Source organism: Battus philenor, unplaced genomic scaffold (assembly GCF_028537555.1).
Source record: "Battus philenor isolate CCGP_79_NKW_IND1 unplaced genomic scaffold, ilBatPhil1.0.hap1 SCAF_8, whole genome shotgun sequence".
Lineage (NCBI taxonomy): Eukaryota > Metazoa > Arthropoda > Insecta > Lepidoptera > Papilionidae > Battus > Battus philenor.
In genome coordinates this window covers 114,674-135,494 of record NW_027181748.1, presented here as the reverse complement: position 1 = coordinate 135,494, position 20,821 = coordinate 114,674, and the positions used below count along the sequence as shown (strand labels likewise).

Genomic DNA, 20,821 nt, shown 5'->3' with positions numbered 1-20,821 from the left:
ATTTTCTTCAATTATACAATTGTAACCCTTGGCAGAAAAAATATTCAGTATACCTATAAACACAACAGTTCTCCTAAAGTATCTTTCTCTTTTATACAAGATTTTGGAAATATCTTTAATTTATGTCTTCATTTTGCTGCTCATATCACCAACATTACTGACAATCTTTTGGTTAGATGGCCCAGTCTTGCCAACATTTGGGTAATTAAAAAACCAACCATACATGATATATAGGGTAATTGTTTATCAGCTGAAGAGCTTTAAAGTTTTCAAAATTCGAATTACTACATTTTAAAATCATTTATTATAATATTTACCATCTGTTTCTGTAGATTTTGCACTTCCAGAAATTATTGGTTTGTTACATTCTAACAGAAAAAATTAATAAATGTGTGTATGTAGATTATTTTGGCGCGCATCACTTGATTTGTGCTGGTGGGAAGCAACTAAAAACCTTCAAAGTTTTTGCAACTATAGCCATCCGATATCCAATCCGGATATCCGATTTAAAATATTGATAAGACTACTATTAACTGTAAGTTACGCGAGCCCTGTTTGCCTAAAGTGTAAAGTATAACGATCTACTTGTGGCGACCTGGGGGCAGTGAGTGTCTATCGGCTGATATGATGATTAGAACCAGCTGGTTCCTACGCTCAGTCAATTGTAAATACCACAGCTCCTGGCCTGGGTATCCTTAACTTTTGGCTAAATTGTTTTTGCATAGCTACATAACAATGTTTACCTTTGGATACCGTGTAGCTTTGTAACAGTCAGGAACAATATAGAATGCAGGCCCGGCAGATCAAAACGCATTCGTGGCGTGGATGGTCCCGCATCACGAATGGTTTTTGATTTACTGACTGATTCAGCCTTGGTATAGCGGCCAACGCTCTCCTATGAGCCATGTTATGCAGACAATATCGATAACCTCTCCCGCCGTGCGCAGAGCTGCAACTTCTGAACTGATAGTATTGCCTGCTCTTTAATATTAGATTTTTTTTATAATATCTTACATTTTTTCATAGATCATCTTATTAAAATACTATTTAGCGGACACTGGTGCCGGTTGTATAGTTGTCAAGTGCACAATTTTTTAGCAAAAAAATTCTATCATATATTAGTTGTCCCATAAAAAAGATTATTGTGGCCGATACGGATCGGATTTGGAAAGTGTTTCAGATAATAATAGGCTTGCTGGTATGTGACTAATACACTGGCAACTATAGAAAGTTTATAAATTGATCTGCAGTAGGAAACCTGTTCGCCAACCTTTCCTGTGCGCTATTGTAGTGCAAGGTACACACACAGGTACATTAGAAATGCGAGGCGCCGTACGCGGCCAAGCACACATCGTAGTATTCACTGTGTATAAAGCGTATAATGGCAGTGATTTATTTCTATCTCGCCATTTAAACACCTGCCTACTTGTTACCTCTGCACCTTTCAAGACGGACTGTTGGCAGAATGTCTATAAGGCATCAAGTCGCGCACCTATTGAGCAGGTTGAACTTTAATTGTTAGTCGTGGCAGAGTGGGGCAGCAGGTGGTGCCGAGGAACTAAAACTGCGTTTGTATCGATATAGTTTATTGTTAGCGCTACGGTAACAAACAAGTGGAGGGTGTGCATCTGCGTGCGCGCCGCGGTTGCTCGGAATGACATTGAAACATTTATAAATGACAACATTTTTATTCAACAGCCATTCAACATATGTACTACATACATACTAATCATTAACCGAACTAAGTGGTTGGTGTTGTGCGCGGGCGCCCGCTTTCTCTTCTTCTTCAGCATTCCTCATCTTGTTCCCCGCTTACGTTTACGGATCCGTTTACATTAAATATTAAATCGACATATATTTAAAATTTCTACGCACATCTGGTACGACTAACCTAAGCACTAGCGGTCAAAACAAGAAACGCCGCCCCGCGTCGCCCTCCGCTTCCTTTTATTTATACGTAAATATCTGCTGGCGGAGCGAGGGCGGCCGGGACGCGTTACAGAATTTATTAGGCCCAAGTTAGGCCCGTCGTTCACGTGAACTACTGGCAAGTGACGGAACGGCGTCTCCTATTCAGGTCAAAGGAGTACATCGACAACTGCTCTAGAGGACTAAAGGTAAGTACAATCCTGAAAGGATTCGCGCAGAGGGAGGCGGCTCCACCGGCCACGCGTCTATAAAACGACAGAACAAAGCATTTAAAACGTCACTCGCTTGACGCCTCCGCACTCGGCGGCGGACAGCTCTCCCAACAAGTGAGCAACACAAACACGTGACCGCTCAAAACCGCTGCCGGCCCCACGGGGAGAATTTTACCGCGGTGCTTCGAACATCGAGTATTGCTATTGTAATGCTTCAATATTCAATAATAATGTTAGTTGAAAAGCTGAACACCGAGCGACGAGCGCGGCCGTCGCGCGTGCCTTTTCTGTTTCCATGTACGGCGCGAAGTGTTGACCTTCACGTAATGGAACTAAGAAAAAAAAATTATACGTTAAAATGTGAGTCGACAGAAATTTAAAGACATGCTGAACAGACACAACGAAAACGTACGGGGAAAGCATTTGCTGCCCGTCCGGGCCGCGGTGCGACACGAGGCGCTTTAACGTTCGCCGACCTTTGCGAGGAGTCAACAGGACCTCGCTGGACACATCGAGATGCGTAGCATGTGCCGCCTCCGCCGCGAACCAAGCTCAGAGCACGTCGACGGAGAGGGCGTGCGTCTGTGCAAATGGTTACAAAGTGAAGCGTTCGCGGGCGCACCTGCGCGAGCGCACTCTAGAAGCGCAGCTCGTTGTCGCCGCTGCCGGCCACGTCTTCGTCGTCGGCGGGCCCGGGCGCCGCCCCCGCACCCCCCGCCGCGCCTCCGCTCTCATCGTCGCCGCCCTCCGACGCGCGTTCGTCTGCAACAAACAGTGTTAAAGCTGCGGCTGCTGGCGCGTGTCTACGTCGAGAGCACGACGCCCGGTGCGTTGCCACTGTATACTCTCCGCGATGCTACTCAAAAATCAGCTGAGCTACATAGGGTGCAGGATCCATTGGATTGGCACTGACGCTCGAGCGGCTTCGTCTCCCAGTTCCGTTGCAGACGGTATTCAGCAGCCCCGCCAACGAGCGCGCCGTGCGCCCGCTGGCATGTCCTACGGTTTGATGAGATCCGGCCTCAGCAAATGAAAGCAGCGTTCCGAAAATCGAGCCTTTCTAGACAATTCTCCTCGTAGTGAACAGATAAAAGCGAGTGAGTTATAAGATCTTGTTTCCCTCGGTCTAGTGTACGATCTGCGTATCGTAGACAGCGCAAGTGGGAGTGGTACCAACCGGGGCAGGCGGGCTGTCCCTTGGTGCGCGAGGCGGGGCGCTCCACGCCGTGCGCGTCCACGCACCAGCACACGCCGAGCGCCGCGTGGCACTGGCGCGGCAGGTAGAAGCCGCGCGCGTCGCACGCCGGCACGTACGCGCCCGGGCTGCGGTCGGGGTGCGCCCGCGCCAGCGCCGAGCAGGGCCGCGCGGCGCGCCGTAGGCAGCCGCACCACGCCGCGCGGCTCAGCCCCCGCGCAGGGCGGCCGGCGCGCGCCCCGCGGGCTCCGCGCGCGCACGACGCCAGGAACGGCCGCAAGCAACGCTCGCGCTCGTCGTGCCCTATAAACCCAGCACCTGCCATGTGAGGTCGCGCCGCGGCCACGAAAAGCGCAGTAATGTATCGTTTTGACGAAGATTTTAACATTTGTTCATATTTTATGCTCCTAAACTTCTAGAAATGTATATATTTACATATACCAATTGATACAAATATTTCAACATAGATTCATTAGCCGACGCCGGTGCAGCACGGCGCGGGAAACTTGTCTTATTTTATAAAACAATATTCATTAAGTAAACTGTTCATTTCCCGCGAGCGCCAGACAACAATTAAGCAACGCTACAAGTACAGTATCTGCAGAAAGCTGCGTAAGGATATGTCAGGTCGTGCTCACGCAGCGCGTAGAGGTCGTCGCGCGACAGCAGCCCGTCGCGCGCCGCGTCCAGGTGCGCGAACATCCAGCGCACCTCCGGCTTGCAGTCGCGCGGGAACCCTGCCGAAAGGAACGGTTGCAGGATCTGCCACGAGGACCCGCACCCGAGGCCGTCCGACCCCGTGCGGGCCACCGTGGCCACGTGCGCGACGCTCGCGTACCTCGCGGCGGCGGCGGCGTGCCCCCCGCCTCCTCCATCAGCACGGAGAACCAGTCGAGCAGCCGGTCCGCCATCTTATCCAGCTCGCAGTCCTCGGTGCCTGCGCGATAGTTCCGGTGCTCATAATACTACTCCAATTAAACAATTTATTAAAAATTATTGTAAGTATTTATTAAGCATTTATTAAAAATCAAAAATTTATTAAATTATAAAGAAAAATGACGTTTACGCGATAGACGAGCCGTGTGCACAACGTTAGTTGTAATATTCTGAATTAACAAGTGCTTTGGTACAACAAAACGATCTCATTCAGCCGTCGCTTCGCGCAGACGCGTGTCAGCAGCGGGTCCCCCGCTGGCCGCGCCGCGTCCGGCGTGTATAAATACTTCCGTAACTGTCCGGTTCTGCTCTGCGCAAATGCAATGAACATGTCCGCAGCCTCAGACGTGCGCACAATCTGGTCCAATGCAACTTTAGTGTAACTTTGTATTCGAAGCACACTGTCATTGACAAACCTAGAAGTAAGTTAAAGTAGAAGAACGTAGAAGGAAGTCGGCGAGAGGTGTCGACTTTGGCTTTGACTTGTTAAAGCCACAAACTCCTAAACAGTAACGAAAATTAAACACTCGGGTGATGCATTTGACAGACAATTATAATTTGATTCTCGTATTGACAACGAACTAAAAGAAAGTATCCGAGACATTGGACTTTAAGAAAGAGTCTGTTCTCTCTCGGAAACCGGTGCAAGTTTTTCATTGTTGTTAAATATCGCGTGGAGCCCGAGCCCGCAACAGAGCGCGTGCAAACATCGTATCGAGAAGGTCCAGCTGAATTGCGATATTGAGAAATCAAGATTCTCCAGTTCTCAGGAATTGCAACCCGCGCACCACATATAGAGCGCGGGCGGCTGGAGATATCTGATTTTTGGTAGGATTGCTTCAAATCAGGTATCTCTACGCCAATAAGAATACTTTAAAGAAGCACTCGTTATGACGGACAACGTCCCATCGGCATGCTGCAGGCGAAATCAATTTAGTTTGCGTCGCGCTGAAACAGAACTCGTCCTGTTGCCTGGACGTTGAGCAGCTCTGTGCGACTATCACTTGCAGCGCAGCGCAGCACTTGCTATCAATTTTCAAATCGTAATCTAACCAAACGCGCGAAAAATAATTACAAGACTTTCTAATATTACATGATGAGATGTTATTTTTTGAAAATTGTCATTGGCAACCTTTTTCTTTCATAAAAGCATTCACCATCATGGCAGCCGATAGACGCAAGATAGGCGTTACTTTTCAATACTTCAAAAACTGTTCAAATGATCTCGTCAAATTGTTATTGATCTGTAAGCTTCTCTTCTTATAGCAAGCACTACCCGAGGCACTGCACGAATGCCCGCGCTGGCAACGCCACTCTGCGCGGAAACTTCTGCCACAGTAACGTTTTGAGGTTCAAATCCATCTGGGTCGCTGTAGTCCATGTTACGATTTTATTTGTGAAAATTGTAATAATGCAAAAGGAGCTCACCCCGCGAGCCGCCGCGAGCCGAGCCGCGCCGCCCGCCGCCCGCAGTTCCCGCAGCCCCCGCAGCGCGCTGCACACACACACACACACACAGCACGTTAGCGGCGCCCCGCACGCACGCGCCGGGACATTAGCGAGCGCCCCGCTGCCGGCGCTCGTCAACGCGACCTTTTGACGGCTCACGAAGAACGCGCCGCGAGCGAGCTTTTCCGGCGCACAATGCCCGGCCTCGCCTCGAGTGGAAAACTTTTGTAAGCGCTAAAAGGTACACGCTTCAGTAATGGTTCCAGAAATGTGTCGCTGCCTAACAAATATGTGTACGTTTCAAAATTGTAACCGAAAGTAGGCGGCTATTATTTGACGTCGCACTGGTGTGTCCTGATTGTACGGCGCTCGCAGGAAACGTGGTGACACTTGAAGCAGCGATACGTCCCGAAGCAGGACGGTGCCGGTGCAGAGCGTAGCCAAGTGCCTCTGGAGCGCCCTCCAGATGGACCGACGACTCCAGAACATTAGCCAGGAAAGCGTCGCTCGCGGTCCACGCAGGTCGAGTACATGCGATTGGATGCGATGTACTCACGTCGCGGGAGCGGCGCGGCGCGGCGCGGTGCGGCCGGCACGGGCAGAAGCCGCGGCAGGCCAGGCGCACGGCCGCACGCCGCACGCAGTTGTGCAGGTCCAACCGGCACAGCGACGAGTACGTGCGGTTGTCGGAGCCGCACACGAACTGCGCGCCGCCCGCGCCGCCGGCGCCGCAGCCCACGCACCTGCACCGCGACACCGCCGGGACCTTGTGCTTGTTATTGTTGTCTTTAATAATGACCAATTATTTAATGCAGAAACTTCGCGGTAGTTCTCGGAGAACCAAGATTTGTCTACACCTCCTCCGATCCACAACTCTCCATACGCAACTACGCGACACGGAAATCTCTGTTAACAGCAAATTTAGGCGTCACGGTCCACCGTTGTGGGGTGCGTTTAGCAGTAAACCTTGACTAGTTCAAGAATTGCTTCAATCGAGCGTAGTTTGTTAGAATTGACACCGAACGTTGTATATACATATTGCCACATACATATACACACTACACATTATATTGCCGTAATAATTTGAAAGGAAATTGGAGAGATGTATTACCGCTCTAAAGGTCGGTCGAGCGAGCGGTCGAATTGCTGGCCGTCGTCACCGTCGGCCTCGCCGTCGGGCTCGGCGTCGGTCTCGCCGTCGGTCAAGTCTTCGGCCGCGTCTGCGGGCGCGTCGTCGGACTCGCGGGCGGGCGCGCGGGCGGGCGCGCGGGCCTCGTAGAACACGTCCTCGTCGGCGGGCGCGTGCTCGCGCCGCGGAGCCACGATCGTGTCTCTGATGCCGAAAGCAAACGGTCGGTGCACACAACCCTCAGGTAACGGTAATCTCCGAACGAATTGAACGTGTAAAAGTGAGGGCAGGCTCACCCGCGGCGCAACACCTCTTTCTTGGTGGCGCACTGCGCGGTGAAGGCGTCGCGCAGCAGGCACAGCTCGCGCTTCTTGCAGAGCAGCTCGCGGCACAGCGGACCTGCAATGGGCGGGCGTGAGGGGCGCGGGCGGCGGGGCCACTGCCCGCGCCGCGCCCCTCACTTACTTTGTGGATCGTAGGTGTAGCGCCGCGTGCGCCGCGCGCCGCCAGCCGCCGCCGCCGCCGCCGCCGCCTGCAACGAACACTTGTCACTCACTTCTTCACTTACCACACGAACCTATTTGCACCTTTCCTTCTTCCTTCCCCACCCTTTTTTTGGGAATAGGCTTGATCATATTGACTTCAGTAGGTGCACAGTCACAGCAAAGCCTCAAAGAGAAGTGAGGGAACATCTCGATTCAGCCGTTCCCAATAAGCTGAATGATCCCATTTCAGAAGAGTTTAAAAACGTCTTCCATTATCGAATCGTCTGGCATCGTTTGGCGATTGAGCCAAGGTCCTGATCCGCCGCAGAAGGTCACATTACTTATGTGCACTTGCGAGTACACCAATACCTCCCTTTGCGTCGTGGTTACGTTCCAAAAAAAACATAACGCGAAGTGAATTAAGATTGTCTGTAGCAAACCATGTAAAAAGAAAATTGAAGAAAATAAACATTTAAAAAATATATAAATCTGCCAATGAATAAATTGTAAAGTGTTTACCTTTTTTGTGACCAGAAATAACGACGATCGACACGGAAAATTTATATAAATCTATTATTCTCTTTTTAAAAAAGCACAACATTACGTAATTGCAACTGAACTCTTAAATTAACGAAACAAACTGAAAATAAAACCATTAAAATTGCGTTGATTTTAAGTTAAAAAAGGAATCCCCGAGTTTTGATGACATGGCGCCATTAGAAACCAAAGTGCTGCCATCTTTAAAAAAAAAGGAAATTTAAAAAAAAATTAAGGCTTGGACCCCAAATAAAGCAAAGTCGAATTAGTACAAATTAAATAGCGACGCCATTTCTAAAAAACGTAACGACGCGAAGCGAGGTGACGGTGGACTTGCTGTCGGATTCTCTTGGCCTAGGAACTCTTGGACTCGAGAAAGTCCGTTGCTCGCGCTGAGCGAAGAATATCGGTCGTTGCTTGGGAGCATGGGAGATTTGGTTCCTCAAGTAAGACTGTGTGGGCGGCCGTCACAGGGGATGTGCAAGTTTTTCGGAGGGAGTTTTGGTAGGAGTATGCGAAAGCAATGCCCGTGTAAATTATAAAAAGGCATTCTCGCTGTACTCAAAAAGAGAAAAATATATTGCAAGATTCGATGAATACGCGTCAGGCTCCGATTTTGGAGAATTAATGTGATGAATAACGTCTGACAGAGTTGCATTCTGACGCGTAGAGAGACTCAAGCTCCCTCAGTTGACCGGCCTTCAGGTGCCGTCTTTTCGCGGCGCATGCACGCGGCGCAAGGCTCGCGGTGCGACGCTTGTAACCTTCAGCGTGGACTCGTACGCGACTAGGAGCGCGCCCCGCGATCCGGTTTCAAACACATGAACAGCTGCGGCTTGATGCGGCAAGCACACAGGCGCGCTCCCTGCCCGTCGCCGCCTACTGCCGCGCGCCTCTGCCTTGTTTAAGTGATCAGGAGAAGCCACAGCGGAACCGTTCCGTACATGCGCTGCGGCCAGTTTTTATTATTTTTAGTTACATTGTTGTCATAAATATGCCAGTAGATTGTTGCAGCGATTGGAATAATTAGGAGTACATTTTGAACATAAGCGATTTCCAAATTAATGACGTATAGGACTTGCGAGTGTAGACTCAAAGCCCAATGACTCTCTAAGGGTCAGCAAGTCTTGTGCAACCAGTGCACCCGCAGAACTAAGTCCCGGCGACGTAAGTTAATGTCTTTATAGGTTAATCTTATCCGCGGATATCGCTGCCCGGCCGCCGCGCGGGCAGCGGCGGGGGCGCGGGCTCACCGGCGCCTCGTCGAACTCGAAGTCTGTGTCGGCGCGCCGCTCGGGCGCCGCCAGCGCCAGCAGCGCGGCCACCGCCGCCGCCCACAGCGCGTTGCGCATCCTTCTGCCGCTCCGCACGCACACGACCCACTCGTGTCGCGACCACCGCGTCACTGCCGCCGCGCCGCCGGCCCGCGCACCGCCGCCCCTCTCCGCCCGCCGCCGCCGCGCCCGTCTAATTGATTGTCTACAACAAACGACAACAGCCTCCCCCCTTCGGCTCTCGTTACGAACGTGTACAACACTTCGAGTAAATATTTTCGCTTACCGTGCATGTATACGATTGTGCGTACCAAGTTGAACGGAAGCCGCGGCCCTCGAGAGGTATAACGCGGCAAAGCGGTCGCACAGCGCGCGGCGCTATCGACCGCCTGCAGATACGCCAGCGGTTCTGTCGCGCAACTGCTAAAATTAAGAGCGGTAGCGCACTCGTGTTTAGAAAATAGACATTTTACACAAACGGGCGATGCCAGTGGTTCAAAACAGGTTTCATTAGGTCGGAAGCTCTGCGAAGAAAGTTTAGACAAGCCGCGGCCCCAACGACTTGCTTAGTTCACGCGAAACTTAAGCGAACCGTCAGCGCCGGGCCCGGAGCAGCAGAACATGCTTGCACTTGGTGCGAGTGTTTAGTTTCAGTCACAACAGAGAACCTATCCAGACTTCGAGAGTATTATATTTGATGCTAAGTGCTTCAGGACGTGACCTCGTTGCGATCTAGTAATTACTAAGGAATCTAAGTTTCTAGGATTTATTAAGCGCCGTGTAAAAGAATCTAAAGGTCAGGACCCCATAATCATTGGAGGCGCTTAGGCGGAGCGTTCTTGGGTTTGGAACCGTCTATGCAACGGTATCGTCTACGTCACGAAGTGCACTCTCGGCGGATTGAATCCCTCCAACTTTCTTTTAATAGGTATCTCTCATTTTTTAGAACGGAATCAATGTTTTCCAGGTGAACACATGCTCAAAAGATAGACTTATTGTTCTTCAGGAACGGCCCGCGCTCGCTCGCCGGGCGCCGGTGAGCGCGGGCGGGCGGGGCGCCTCCTCGCGCGCAGTCCTGTAGCGTGTGCAGCGGTGCCGGACTAACTGCCCACTGTTACAGTTCCTACTATTTATTTCCCGTATTTTTCCTTATTATTCTCTTTGTATTGTGGAACCTTGCATGACAAGAGCTTCTCTATCCTAAATGAAATAAGACTATTTTTGTAGTAAACTACATTACTGTTCCATACGGAACGCCACGGTCGCGCGGCACATGAGCTATAGTCCCGTTGCACTTACCCGCAGCTTAAACGGCCGATAAAATATGAAGGATTAAGTGACAGCTACCGTTTTAGTTATAATAACGTTAGTGCACATGTCAATAACGTATGCGCTAGTTTTATCATTTGCTGTGGTGTTTGCTTTGTAGATGTGCTCGTTGTTGCCTCGGCAATTAAATAAAAGAGCAACTGTTACGGGGCGACTAACGATAAATTATGAACTTCCAGAGATATGACAGACAAAACCTGATGTTGATGAAGAATTTATAAATCTACAAGTAAATTATTTGTAATGCACAAACACAAAAACACGAGGCGCTAATACCCGACACGAATATTTACAAAGACAAAGAAATTTACAATAATCACAATCGTTGCAGTTAATACTATCGCAGGCGCATCGAAAAGGGGAATTCCACAGAAATATAATTCTTTATATACATCCGGCAAAAGTCGCGCTGCAATACGTCTCGACTTGAGATTGGCTGACGATCTTTACTGGTGTAAATATAGGCCAAGCTCGAATGTATATCATCATCATCATCGCACTCACTTCGGATTTTGTCACTACCTACAGACCTACCGGCCCCGGAGAGAGTCCCACGCTAATCGGTTAACGACGCCGCAGCACTACGGCTGACAAACTGTAAGGCATGACACGCTCTCATCAACTATGTGAAAACAAGTTAAAAAACCCACGAGAAAAATGAAGAAAGTATTTATAATTTTAGATTACCACGAACATTCTAAACGCTGCCATCCATTATTTCAGTTAATAGAAAACGAGTTTATCTGCCTACCGTAGTTTTTATAATTATAATTGTTCCACCTGTAGCGCGCGTCAACAAACAATTAAATGTGGATAAAGGAAAGCAGAATAAGTGACGCAGGTGTTGCAGTGCTTAGGGCCTAAGCCCCTAATCTGTCGATGGTTATTTCCTTGGGTTAATATACTGCTATTTTTCTTGTTTTTATTGATAAGCCTATTTAAGCTGCGGCGCGCCCTCTGCCTCTCGGCTGAGCGGTGTCGCGCCGCGATGCCTCTGCAGGGTAATGTACCCCCGCGGTCGATTTCAACTTACAAGTGTCAAAGTGCCGCCGCGCGGTGCCGAGAAGGGCTTCCGAGCCGACTGGCGTCCCCCAAGTATCCCGTCTCGAGCATATTCTTTTTCTAACGTTTATAAACGATCTATGTGGTTTTTATTAATTCTAAGTTTTTATTAAATGTTATGTCTTTAAAATGTTTTCTTATATGTCTAATTCAATTTTATTAATTTTTAAGTGCAGTAACTGAAAAAAACGTAGTAACTGAAAAATAAAGTCTGTGAGCATATCGAGACAAGCGGACAGCTTCACGACACTCCAGACATTTTGAATAATTTCAATGCTCGCAGCACTGCGCGCGGGACACCGGTCGCCCCACGAGCTCGCAGCACTGCGCGCGGGACACCGGTCGCCCCACGAGCTCGCAGCACTGCGCGCGGGACACCGGCCGCCCCACGAGCTCGCAGCACTGCGCGCGGGACACCGGTCGCCCCACGAGCTCGCAGCACTGCGCGCGGGACACCGGCCGCCCCACGAGCTCGCAGCACTGCGCGCGGAACACCGGTCGCCCCACGAGCTCGCAGCACTGCGCGCGGGACACCGGCCGCCCCACGAGCTCGCAGCACTGCGCGCGGAACACCGGTCGCCCCACGAACTCGCAGCACTGCGCGCGGGACACCGGCCGCCCCACGAGCTCGCAGCACTGCGCGCGGAACACCGGTCGCCCCACGAGCTCGCAGCACTGCGCGCGGGACACCGGCCGCCCCACGAGCTCGCAGCACTGCGGGCGGAACACCGGTCGCCCCACGAGCTCGCAGCACTGCGCGCGGGACACCGGCCGCCCCACGAGCTCGCAGCACTGCGCGCGGAACACCGGTCGCCCCACGAACTCGCAGCACTGCGCGCGGGACACCGGCCGCCCCACGAGCTCGCAGCATTCTAATTTAGGGCTTACGAACTACCGCCGTATCTTATCACCTCGTAGCAAATACCTGCCTCGGCACGCAGCGCGCTGCGGCGAGTGCGTGGCGTGGGTGGCGTGGGTGGCGTGGGTGGTGTGGGTGGTGTGCATGCTGTTGGGAAAGGAAACTCCGGTAGTGAGGTGGCAGCTCGCGTTTAATGATTCCTTGCGCCGCGGCCATTACAAGTTATCCTTATCCAGTACGAAGACAAACAATTCCGCGCGTCTATTTACAAAATTGAAGGAACCTTGCGAACACAGTTATTTTAATATTGTTTCTATAACCACCGGCAGCACTTCCGGCTACATTAACACCCTCCGCTTAAAGTAAACTATCCAGCCCATCCCTTGCAAATTCCTTATTTATTGTAGTCGCGGCGACAGCGCGGTCCTCCTGCGGGAGCGCGGGCGCGCCGGCTCACAGGCTGGAGATGAAGTGCCACTTGTCCACTGCAACAAAAACGAGCACGTCAGCATCGAGCCAGGCCACGCGCTCCCGGCGCCGAGAAACCGATCGATTCATTGGACGGTAACGCCTGTAGTGTAGATTTTACGGTACCGTTCGCTTCATGAAACCTGTGTGCGTGTGTGTGTGCGTGTGTGTGTGCGTGTGTGTGTGTGTGTGTGCGTGCGCGTGTGTGTGTGTGCGTGTGTGTGCGCGTGTGCGTGCGCGCGTGCGGCAGCAGTGTCCGCGCGCGCGTGTACATACCGGTGTGCGGCGGCAGGAGCGGCGCGGCGAGCGGCGGCGCGGCCGCGAGCACCGCGGCGGCTTCCTCGCGCGGCATGCGGTGCGCGCTGTCGGCGACGCTGACGTTGCTCGTGCTGATGTCGGCGGCGTCCGCCTGCCCGCCTATCAGCGCGCGCCAGAACTCGTGCACCTCGTCGACGACGCGGTGCGCGAATGCGGCGTCCTTGGCCTCGCCGCCGAACGCGAACTCGTTGACGGGCTTGCCGTCTGGCACCTTGTACAAGCGGAACCACTCCACGGTGGCGCGCAGCAGCCCCGGGAACACGGTCTCCACGTCGGCCACATCGGCGAGGCGCTCGGCGCAGGGGTCGCGCACGTCGATGGCGATCAGCTTCCAGTCAGTCTCACCCTCGTCGATGAGCGCCAGTGCGCCCAGGATCTTGACGGTGAGCACGTCGCCACGCGCGGCCACGCGAGAGCCGATCTCGATCACGTCGATGGGGTCATTGTCGCCGCGCGCGTTCGTGTCCGCGTCAACGTGTCGCGGGTCCTCCCAAGTCTGAGGCAGCGCGCCGTAGTTCCAGATGTAGCCGTGGTGCGGGAACACGTTGCTCACGTAGCGCAACGCGCCCTTCTTCACGTCCTGCTTAATGGGGTTGAGCGGCTCGCCGAGGCTGATCTCCATCTTGGCGTTGGTCCAGCGCGGCACCTCCACCACCATGTGCGCGAGGCGACGCGCGCGGTCTGCCCACAGCGGGATGTCGTGCAGCGGCGACACGGGTCCGCTCTCGTCTCCTGCAACAGCACGTGCCGCTCAACAGGGCGCCCCGGCACCGGGCGCGACTCGCACGCGACGCCCGACACTAGTGCAGCGCACCTTGCGCAATTTGTCAGATTCTTGTTAACTTACTCATTATTGTTTGGAAACAGCGGAACAGCGAGGACGAACGGACAAGTGACATTAACAACAGAAGGTTTCACGTCTACGCCGAGAGTCGACTAGCACTTAACGGCAGCCAACCTTGAACAATTGTATCTGTTGTGTTTGTGTAACAAATGCGCTCTCAAATTGCGCAATTCATACCTCCGCAGCCCGTCTGCGCGGGCGCACCGCGCGGCAACCACTAGGTCAAGAGATAAAGATAACTTTTAATTTGCATACAAGCATGTCGCGGCGGCCACAGCTAACGAATTACTTACTTTAAAATAACAGTCGTGACCCACACACACACAACTTTCATGAACTACATGTACCTATTGCGTACATTTGCAAGTGTCGTGGGAAACATTCAGAAGTACTGTTTGAAGTGTTAAAGCAAACTAAAGCCATTGACACCGAGCCAGCCTCTCCAGATAGCGCTATCTGCACAGTGCGTCCGCAAATAATTCATTTTGCAAGCAAACGCCCAGAGCGCAGCCCCGGTGGGTATTTGTTCGGTGGTTGTTACACAAATGCTTACTGTTCTTGGATAAGCTACTCGACGGCTCAACAGATCGTCGAGAACTCCTGGAAGGATTTCAACTCGGCACGCTTGGCATCAATGTATATCACTTTTTAAAGTACCTAATTGTCATACTAATAGTTTTGGTTGCGGGTGCAACTCTCCTAGGGCCAATAACCAAAAAAATTAAGTTGACATGAGTTGCTGAGTTTTCAAGACAAAAACTCTAGGATTTGTTATGTTTTTATGTTTATTTATTGAAGGTGCTTTAATAATTGTTTTTTTTTTTAAGTTTGAGATTCAAATAGAAAAAATCTTTGTGTTGCATTGGATCTACACGGAAATGTGCACATCTGTTATTAATATTTGCACTGGTTCTTGTTAAATAGATGATTGCAAACATTTAACAAGGTATTGGTACTTCAGCGTGTGCTCCTGCTATTGATCATATGTAACTGCTGTAAATTTCTTAACATTATCTATCATAACATAACCATATGAATAACAAAAAAACTTCCCAAGTGTGTGAAGTGTTATGTAACAATAAGAAATCAATTTATGTAACATACAGTTAAAATGGCACCAAAAAAGATAAAAGAAGGAAATTAATTCTTATCTGATAATAACAGCATTAACCTTTGATAAAGCCGAGTCCAATGATGTTATTTGGATGTCAATAAAATTTAATCACTTTAGACAAACGGTCAGTATTCTAGATTATGATGCAATATCAGTGACTGCATCCCCATGGCGGGCCATCAATAAAGGTTGAAAAACTGCTAAATATGGCTAGGTAACTTAATAAGACCAAACCATAGAACTTCATCATCGCTATAGATAATATGTACACAACTATTATTATCACATAAACAGTGTTCCAAATGGAGATGTCGCTAAGAAAATTAATCCTATTTGTTAACTTAAAATAAGTACTGAGTATTAAATCATATATAAGTATGGTAGACAGAATTCACAAAAGTCTGTCTTTACTTATCACCTGGACTGCAGCTTGAACCACAAACATGAAATTTTGTGAGAGCCGATTGCTCATCTGACCAATCACAAAGCACATAGAAGTACATAATAATATATATTTCCAGGGAAGACAGACGGTACTACATTCTGTAAAAGCCAGAACAATTAAAAGCAGTGCATCTGCATGTTAACACTATTCAATGAAAGTATACCATGCACACAGCTATTGCGTTACAATGATTTCGATACTCATTTTAGTCCTCGCTTTTGTTTTCATTTTTAAAACAATGACATCCAATCAATGGAGTCACAGCACTTCAGTGAATGTTGTGTTCAGTGAATTTAATTGTACAAAAATAAAACCATTTGTTATACAACCACCTAATGCCTGCCCAAGAACCTTAAAAGATTTAAATAAAACAAGTCAACTCTTAGTTCTATTGTGCAATTGGCCCGTCTGGGAATTACAGCCCGACGTCAATTTCATGAATAATAAGTTTACCTTCAAAAACAATAATATGTTATGAAATAACAATTATATGAATTTATGTGCAGAAGTAACCGTCAATAAATTCGGTTTACTTGCCGTGAGCCCAGCACTGCAGGCCATGCAGATGTCGAGGCCGATACTTCCAGACAACGCAGAGTGCCACACCACATTTGTGACATTGAAAGCTCTGTCACGTACGTTTAGCAGTAAATGTAAATGAGTTGGACAAAAGCGAGGTTACTCTGTATCTATTTACTGGCGATTGCCTCCTGCGTGGAGACAGAAGGCTCAAGGTCACTCATTAATAATATTGATTAACATACGACAGCTACAGTAGGAAATGAGCCGGCGGTTTGATACGAATTAGTTAACGTGGTGGCGAATATGAACTTACGGAAGTAGACCCTGTAGTCGGGCGAGTACGGAGATCCTCTCTCTTCGGCGATAAACATTTTGAAGCCAGGTCCGGAAGCGGGAGCAACGGGCGCACTCGACGTACTGACGCGGCGCGCCGCCGACACACACGATCTGATAGCGGCGCGTGCCAGTGACATTTTGAAAATGTTCACGCAAACTTTGACGTGTCCTAAATTGTTACCGCTTTAACTCTAAATTATCGTGAACATTTAAATAAAAACCGAAAATTCAGTCTCCGTTTAGGAAATAACATTATTACCAGTAATATGTAAAAGATCATAGCAAAATTTCTTGATGACATCTGGTATACTAGAATATTTGTATTTAAAATAAAGTTTTTTTCTTTATGTTTCTTAGACGTACCGCAAGGCGCAAGCTGCAGTGTAAATGCCATTTAGTGTCGTTTGTAATCGGGTCGAATAAGCTTTTATAAAATGACCACAATGGCATATCTACTTCATTCTTATTAATCTGTTACCAGCTCGTTGTTTCTACTGCGCCGTATTGAAACAGTTGTGTGATATTTTACGATAACTGGAAAATCATACTTTTTGTGGTTTATCTGGTAAAAGATTCCGATCGAATTGTGCGCAAGTCGATGGACAGCTAAAACATGTACCACTGTTTCATTTCCAAAATTACAATTTTTAAAGTAAAAAATACAAAACTATAACCACAGAGTATATTTGAAAGCCACTTATGAAAAATGGCGGATAGGTTCCAGGTTTGTTTTAACGCCACCTGTTGACAATATGCAGTATTAGTACTAGAACCGCATATATAAAATTGTGATTATTTTTTAAATCTAGTAGATTTTTTTTCAATACTCAACTGTTTATTCCACTGAACTTCTAAGTATAAACATACGGCACTTAAGTATTAAGGCTATCGTAGCAGAAGTTGGGCCAATAAAGAATAATCTTGTTTACAAACTTTTTACTCAATTCCCTAGAGGTTTCGTTGTTAAAATATCAATTTTCAGTGTGATTTATAAGTACTATAAAGTTATAAATAGAAGTCAACGACATCAGATATCCCAGTCAATAATTATTTTGAAAGTAAGTAAAATACTCACAATAATAAAATAAAGTTATCAACATAAATGAATAGTGTAAAATAGTTTTTAACTTGTGTTAGTACACCAAATGGTATCTATATGTGAGCATAGATGGCACTTCTGGTTAACATACAACTTGAAAGTTATTTTTTGAAAAATTGTTGTGGTAGCAATCTTTAGTGAAGTATAATGAATCTTCGGATGTGGTCACGTAATAGAAACAAGCGAGAACCTTTTTATGTAATTGAAGTAACACAAACAATTGACTGCCTGAAAAACATAAGTAATTAATAAGTTGATTAACTTTGCCGGAGCAGAAGTTACGCTGGCGCCATCCAGCAAGAGTTGCGTTTGTGACAAATCATAGGATAAAACACTTTATTGAAAATCAAAACACATCGCATTTAACACGCTAAAGTTAAGGCAATGAAAAGGAATGTGGGGTAGTGCTTATTGGAAGAAAAAGAGACCGGACAGCGAGACATCGCCATGAATTTTGCTTATCAGAGTCCATACGATGGCATCTGGTTAAATAAGTCACTGTTTTGAATGTATTAAAACTTTATTTCGACCTATTTTCCACCGAGCCAGCTTATTATTAAATAAAGTGTTTTGATTTTTAACGATGCGGTACATTTTATGATTCGTCGCAGACGCAACTCGGTGGCGTAGCGCCACTCAACCAAATTTCTCTTGTTTAGTTTGACTCTTGTTCAGCAAGCAGTCCATGTTCTGCGCTGAACCACGCTACGCTGCGAGAACGAAAGTCTCTAGCGCCACCGCACTGCACCGCACCGCACCGCACCGCACCGCACCGCACCGCACCGCACCGCACCGCACCGCACCGCACCGCACCGCACCGCACCGCACCGCACCGCACCGCACCGCACCGCACCGCACCGCACCGCACCGCACCGCACCGCACCGCACCGCACCGCACCGCACCGCACCGCACCGCACCGCACCGCACCGCACCGCACCGCACCGCACCGCACCGCACCGCACCGCACCGCACCGCACCGCACCGCACCGCACCGCACCGCACCGCACCGCACCGCACCGCACCGCACCGCACCGCACCGCACCGCACCGCACCGCACCGCACCGCACCGCACCGCACCGCACCGCACCGCACCGCACCGCACCGCACCGCACCGCACCGCACCGCACCGCACCGCACCGCACCGCACCGCACCGCACCGCACCGCACCGCACCGCACCGCACCGCACCGCACCGCACCGCACCGCACCGCACCGCACCGCACCGCACCGCACCGCACCGCACCGCACCGCACCGCACCGCACCGCACCGCACCGCACCGCACCGCACCGCACCGCACCGCACCGCACCGCACCGCACCGCACCGCACCGCACCGCACCGCACCGCACCGCAGTACTATGTAACGCCGATACGTCCCCGGCAACAGCGATGCCGATAAGTAGACATAATGCAAACAGTTCACGTGTAACTGATCCACGTGTAACGATCCTTTGTTTGAGACGAGTTCGCTTCGAGATGTGACTTCATAAATGAGTCAGGGTGCATTTGCTATTCAAGCAGTTAATACCAATCTTGTCTAACGTATCGTCTGCGTTTTAAAAAGCTGTTGGCTGCATATGCAGCCTTCCTTGAGCCGCTACTTATTGCTGTGAAGAAGAAGCCATGCAGGAAATATTTAAAGAAACGTGAAATCCAGTGCTCGACACGAAGCAAACGTGAGTCACGATCCTCGCTCAGGAACAAAGAAGAAGAGACACCGGTAGCGTTGACGAACACGCCCCGATTGACATCTGCAAACGTAATGCTGCGAGTCGCGGACTGTCATGCTCGTGAACCTGACAAAGTATAGGTGGTGCTTGCACCCACCCTTAGTCACTTACTCCAGTTTACCGCGAACATAGCTTCAGTGCGTACGCGCATTAACGGCTGCACAAAAATCTTAAATTAAACTTAATAAAAACTTATTTAATTTTGTTTTAGTGTAGTAGATTGGGTTAAATATTCTATAATAATAAAATATAATCTTACGCATTTTCTATAAAAAATTAAGACTTTATTCAAAGTTATTTACATTTAAGCATAATTCGAACATACGGGTCCCATTTCGTTCGATGGCATTATGCTATAGGGATATCTCTTGATGTTTGCCTGCCTAAATATTGCTCAAGAGATTGAAACTTGCGCAAATCTGCAGGCGCAACGTCGCAGCTCGGCGGAGGTACATCTCCCACATCGCCACCTAGCCAAACTTTTTTGATTTTTTCTTGGCGGCTGAAGATGTGTGTGGTCCAGTTTGTCACGATGAAACACCGCGCCCAGTTTCTTGATTAATTTTTGATGTTTTCTCCCAACTTCTTCCTTTAATCTGTTCTATAATTAGCAGTAAAGTTAGCATCGCTTATTCTATCCGGTTGTGAAAGCCCACAGTAAGAAACGCTTACACAAAACATTACCTTATTGCGAGTTAGGGTTGTTTGTGATGAGAGGCGCGGTTTGCGGAGCCTGGCCGGTCTTCGATCGCGACTCTTCTCGAATTCCCGCGTCGCGCGTGCACGTTTCAGCCCTTTCTTCACAAACGGCTCGGTTTCATTTGGCCGCAATAACGAATGACAATTGCGTACGCCGCTCATTAAGTTTCTGTCCGCGCGCTCTGGTGGTGCCTGAAATACCGAGTCTTTTTGTTGACCCAGTCATTTCAAATAGATCAAAATTGTAATGTGCTCGATATTCACTTCATCAGCTATGCTGTACAGACACACCGATCTCGATCCTAGAAAAAGTTCTAATGTGACGTTTATTTTATTCGCATTCAGTCAAAAGTCACAATGCACGAATTAAATACGCTTAAATTAATAAAAAAAAAACTCTATGGTAATGCATTAAATCAATAAATGTCATAATTTCTTTTTTCCCGGTTTGCGTTGTTAGTTTTTGTTTTTAAAGTAAAATTTTAAACTGTTTCCAATATCTTCTTTTGATTCTCTCTTTTTATTAGTAATGTAACCACTTCAAAGTTAAATAGTTTTGAAGTTCAAGATAAAATAGATTGCATTTTCAATATTCTAGACGCGCTGGTGTGCGCAGTAGATCATTGCAACAAGATAACGCTGCCGGCTCTATTCGATAGCCGAGCTAGAGCGCGCGATGCCTCGATAAGGCCGCTGCCGTCATTTCGAGAACTCGTTATCAACGGTTATATTGCTAGCAATTGTGAAGCCACTTGTTACCGATGTGTCATGAGCAGCCTTACTTTAAAACTAGAATTGCATTTGCGTTCCGCGCGCCCGTAGCCCTTGCTGATGAACACAATGTGCGCCAC

The 20,821-nt window shown here is 49.0% G+C and overlaps 2 protein-coding genes across 2 annotated transcripts; both read right to left on the bottom strand.

Annotated features, from left to right (window-relative positions):
* Nucleotides 1-1,573: 1,573 nt before the first annotated feature.
* Nucleotides 1,574-11,171, bottom strand: Cow (Proteoglycan Cow). The gene is made up of 12 exons (XM_068775304.1): nucleotides 11,163-11,171; nucleotides 10,139-10,257; nucleotides 9,126-9,351; nucleotides 7,316-7,382; nucleotides 7,147-7,249; nucleotides 6,833-7,054; nucleotides 6,067-6,464; nucleotides 5,701-5,829; nucleotides 4,175-4,273; nucleotides 3,975-4,073; nucleotides 3,319-3,639; nucleotides 1,574-2,903 (listed from the first exon to the last, which is right to left on the bottom strand). Exons 1-12 carry the CDS (start codon nucleotides 11,169-11,171, stop codon nucleotides 2,779-2,781), a joined length of 1,917 nt encoding a protein of 638 aa, XP_068631405.1. The 3' UTR covers nucleotides 1,574-2,778.
* A 1,397-nt stretch (nucleotides 11,172-12,568) lies between these two features.
* Nurf-38 (Inorganic pyrophosphatase Nurf-38) lies at nucleotides 12,569-16,613 on the bottom strand. Its single transcript, XM_068774962.1, has 3 exons — nucleotides 16,421-16,613; nucleotides 13,141-13,914; nucleotides 12,569-12,881 (listed from the first exon to the last, which is right to left on the bottom strand). Exons 1-3 carry the CDS (start codon nucleotides 16,578-16,580, stop codon nucleotides 12,850-12,852), a joined length of 966 nt encoding a protein of 321 aa, XP_068631063.1. The 5' UTR covers nucleotides 16,581-16,613; the 3' UTR covers nucleotides 12,569-12,849.
* Between the last annotated feature and the right edge of the window lie 4,208 nt (nucleotides 16,614-20,821).